Genomic DNA, 4,880 nt, shown 5'->3' on the forward strand with positions numbered 1-4,880 from the left:
ATTAAAAATATTCTAATTAAAATATGTAAAATTTAATATAGTTTTAAGGAAATGGTCAAAATAAAAAAAAATTACACATTAAAAAAATCATGATTTTTGTTAACTGGGCGGATCATTATTTATATGATATCGCAAACGAAAGAAAAATTTATGTTTTTACAATTATCTAATTAACTATGTATACTCATTTTTTATATTTTTTATATGATATCACACATTCGTAATATGAATGAATTTTACAAATACATCATTTAATATAATAAATAATTAAAACTGAAAATTCATTCCCGCGCGCGGTCAGGATCTAGTAATATTTATTTCGGGCAGATCTTAACCTAGCTATATTTGTTTCCCAAACTTCTTATCAACTCCTCTAACATAACCATCTATCCCGAGTATATAACTCACAAAATGAGAATATAAACAACTAAGAACATAATCTTTTAGCTAAATAAGAGGTCCTGTTTACAACTTGTCGTGCTACACACCTCCAAGTCTCCAACAATTGCTCACACGTTTTCACACAATTCACTTGTCTATTTTCAAAAACAAAATTCACAGTTACAAAACATTTCAAGTTCTCAAGTATCAACAACCAGAATCTAATCGATTTTATATCGAGATTGAATGGCTAAATGAAAACCAGATTCTAACCTTTCTTTGATTCAATCACACACTAATCAGTAAATATTTATCCTTGGTGTTTTCAATGCATTAATGGCTGAATTTTCCCATCAGAAGATATCACTAAACCTCTCACTTTTGCAGCTTTTGTTTTGCATTTTCTGGGCAAAATCTTACAGTTATCATCTTCCAAGAACTCATCTGCAACATCTCCATCTTCATCAATCCTTAGCCGCATTGAGTACCATCGTAGTCCCTAATGGTAAAACTAAGTCGAGTCAATAACTATGCTGGGATGTTAGCTTATTGCCATCAACAAAAACTTGATTAAAAAAAAACTTATCAACGCGTTTGGACAATTGAATAGTCTTGGGGATGAATCAACCCCACTAGCTTCTTAAAGACTGGAATATAGTATTTCCCCAACAACAGAACCAATTAAGATTCCTAAACCCTATAGTAGCCTCATGACTCATGATAAATACCAAACCATTAAGACATGAGATCCATCATCATTTCTAAATTACAGGTTTTGTAGCAGAGTGAAACAAAAACTTCTTGCTTTAACCGCAACTAATCAAGCTAAAACATATATCGTGTCCTGTCATAAACTTTCACTGCCACTCTTTAATTTGATATATAAAGATGAATAAACAGAGAATTTAAGATAGCAGTGAACTAACTATAATGAAGAAGACACCAAACTCAATAAAATCTTTTTAAGCGGAAACCGTGCAGAATGTAAAGCCGATCACAAGAAGAATATAAACTACTGTTTGTGAAACAAGAATCTACCACAGCCAAATCTGAGCCATACTACTAAAGAAAAACAAAGCAAGGACTGCGTAGAACAAAGATCCTATAATGTTAGGCTTAGAACAAAGATTCTATGGTCAACTGTTCATCAATGCTAAACTAACATAGCATGATCGGAACCAAACAAAAGGATTAACGATCCTGCAACAAGACAAGCACAAAACTGTAGTATCAAAAAACAAGCAAACCTCAAATTCTCATTAATTTCTTCAGTCCCTAGACTTCTACACAGTTAAAATCATAGACAAACCTGAACTCCACCGTCAGAAGCAGCACAAGGCTGAAGAATAGGAGCAGGATTAGACCGTTCAACGGCGACTTGAACCGGTACTCCAAAACCTCTCCTTGGAAGTCCGGTCTCGCGGAACCTCGGCTGATTACCCTCCCGGCGTTTATCTCCGTCCTCAGAGACTGATCCAGTGTTATCCCCTTCACCATCTTCATCTCTCGCAGCTCCGTGCCCACCATCGTTGTGCCCGAACCCGAAAATCCCCGTTAACTTCTTTAAGAAACCCATCAGGTCGAAACCCAGAAGAAAAAAAAATCAAACTTTGATTTCAAACTCTCACTGAATCAGAAAAAAGTTGAGGTCTTTTTTCTGATTCGATCGATGCTTTCGTAGAAGATGGGGATACGATCGAAATTAGGGTTTCGAATATCCCTTCCCTTCCCTTCCCTTCTTCCACGATTGATTCTACTTTCTCTGCGATCGTGTCTTAATCAAATCAAACCCCAGAAATCACTGGTTTTAATATGAGTCATTACACGAAGAGAGACTTTTTAACTTTCTATTACAGACACTTTTTACATGTGTTGCCTTTAGTGGAAAGAACATTTGTGGACAGGTGATCTCTGGACGAGTGATGTGTAGTTGGGTGATTTGTGGACGGGTGATTTGTGGATGTGTTTATAGTAGATAACGAGGACAAACTTTCTGTTTTGATTCCATAAAAATATACAACAATACGTGGATATAGATTCATGTTACTAAAATTATACCATAAAACGTGGACAAGGATTCTGTTATCTCCAATACAAACACTTGGTTTTTTCAGCTCAATTGATAAATTATCTGCAATTAAACTTCAATCAAAACGAGAAAGAGATGATATTATGAGTATGAGCGGAGAGAAAAGTCGAAGAAGCGTTTACCTTTTGTCGGAGAGTAATAGATCTTGCATGTCAGAGATTTCTAATCTAAGGAATTTGCGCTTTGTCATGATGTAGATGGATGTAATTTTGATTAGAGTTGAATTTAGATTCCGAGATGATGAATGTAATCGAAGGAATATTGTCCATGTCCACAACTAGTTTATAATTCTGTTAAGATGTTCATGTCCACAACTAATTTATAATTCTGTTATCCACGCTTTGGTGTCCAAGTCCACATTTTGTTTACACATTAATATATATAATATATATGTGAACATAGATCTTAAAAGATAGAGAATTGTATATATAGTTTATTATGACAATTATTTTTGTTTAATATATTTTAAAACTTAAGTAAATAAATACATAAAGATAAAGTAGAATAAGAAAAATAATAAAATAAATAAGAAAAGCAGAGAGATTCTCTTTAGTTTAGGGTTATAAGAGTCTTTTTGAAAAAAGAAAGTGTGTCTCAAGTGATAAGTGTCTTGTAATGTAATTTGAATGTGGGAAAATATCTCTAGATGTAAAAAATTCTTTTAATATTCTGCAACAAATATAATTAAAAGAAATGAAAACTTTGGGATCAAAGAGGATCGAGTAAGATCGCTTTAAAATATAATATTGTTTTCCCATATTTTAATACAATTTTTATATTTATTAGATATTGTATAACTAATTATACTTTACAGTTATATGATTAACTAAATTAAATGTATTTTATATATCTAATAGTACTAATTTTAATATTTATTTTTATACCTTAAATAATTTATATTGTGAAAAAGACAAATCTCATAAATACTATTTTTAGTTTTTATCATAAAATAGTTTATAAAATCTCTAAAATACTATCTATTGACCAATAAAAAATTAAATTATCCTACATCCTCAATCCTAACTCTAATCTCATCCACTAAGTTCTAAACTCTAAATTTTTTATCATTAACCCCAAATTTAAATTAAAAAAAAATATTTTAAATTTTATTTTTGCTGATCTCTTTTTATATGCCATTTTAATTAAAAAATATTTAGTGCTATTTAAGAGTATTTTTATAAAAAATATATTACTTAATTTACCTTCAATATATATAACAAATAATATCAGCAATATTTTGTTCTTTCTTCAAATGTAAAAAAAAACTATTCACTTTCGATCATTACTTATCAGTCTTGAGAGCATTTGGATTTGGACAAAGTTTCAAGTTCTTTTTGCAAAATAAAAGTTCCAACAAATATTTTCATCGGAAATTCCTAAATTATTTTTTAAATAAAATTTATTTTAATATAATATTTAAATTAGTTAACTACTTTTTAACAAACGAAACTTACAATAGTATGTAATAATATTTTTAAGTCATTTATATAAAAATATAATAAGAATTAAAATTTGAAAAACGTTTTTAATAAGTTAATTATATGAAAAACGTTTTATAAATTTACAGAAAAAACATTAAACATTTTAAGAGTTGAAAACGTTTTAAAAAATTAAAAAATAATTTTTTAAATTTTTTTAAAAAACATTTCAAATTTGTATCCTAAATCGTTTAATATTCCTCTAGAATTTTCAGTATTTTGTCGACTATTTCAAATGAAAAATTGTCCGTCGAAAATTTCTTTAATATTTTTGACGAAATATTGATGAATAGGAAATATTATATTTCTCGGAATTTATTAGAAATCAACTAATATTTTTCCGTTGAAAATTCGGTAAAAAAAATTTGGTATATGAATCTGTCAAGCTGGACGTGAGTGAGGAATATAGTGGAATAGCTGAGACTCCGTTTGGGGTCGGGAATTTGACACCCAGGTGGTACGTCGATGGAACGGCTTGCATAGCGTTGAGCCATGGGGTTCCCATGATCACGTTGTAGATGGCAGGATGATCGACTATCGCAGACTCGACGATTTTTGTGATCTCCTTGGCCATGACTGGTAGCTGAATCGATCCGAGGGTCATCGATACTTCGCCTGAAAAGCCTGTGAGCGGTTTCGGAGTTGGAGTTACTTCTCCGAGGTCGATGCTCATCCGATTGTGAGTGTCGCGAAAGATTACATTGACTGTGCTTCCTGTGTCAATGAGTACTCTTCCGACTTCCAGATCTCGTATGACGAGGTCTCTGACCGCCGGCTTCCTCCTTTGTGAAGGTGATTGAGCAGTTCTGATCATCTCGGGTAGGAGACCATGTTGGCCAGTTTGCGCTTGACTCCGCCTTCCGCTGGTAAGCCTTGATGGCCGAAACCGTATCGTTGCAGAATTGCGATCCTCCGATGATCATGTTGACTCT

The 4,880-nt window shown here is 32.0% G+C and overlaps 1 protein-coding gene across 1 annotated transcript; it reads right to left on the minus strand.

Annotated features, from left to right (window-relative positions):
• Nucleotides 1–457: 457 nt before the first annotated feature.
• LOC106324978 lies at nt 458–2,192 on the minus strand. The gene is made up of 3 exons (XM_013762984.1): nt 2,069–2,192; nt 1,691–2,027; nt 458–880 (listed from the first exon to the last, which is right to left on the minus strand). Exons 2-3 carry the CDS (start codon nt 1,955–1,957, stop codon nt 707–709), a joined length of 441 nt encoding a protein of 146 aa, XP_013618438.1. The 5' UTR covers nt 1,958–2,027; nt 2,069–2,192; the 3' UTR covers nt 458–706.
• Between the last annotated feature and the right edge of the window lie 2,688 nt (nt 2,193–4,880).

This window comes from Brassica oleracea, chromosome C2, assembly GCF_000695525.1.
Source record: "Brassica oleracea var. oleracea cultivar TO1000 chromosome C2, BOL, whole genome shotgun sequence".
Taxonomy (NCBI): Eukaryota; Viridiplantae; Streptophyta; class Magnoliopsida; order Brassicales; family Brassicaceae; genus Brassica; species Brassica oleracea.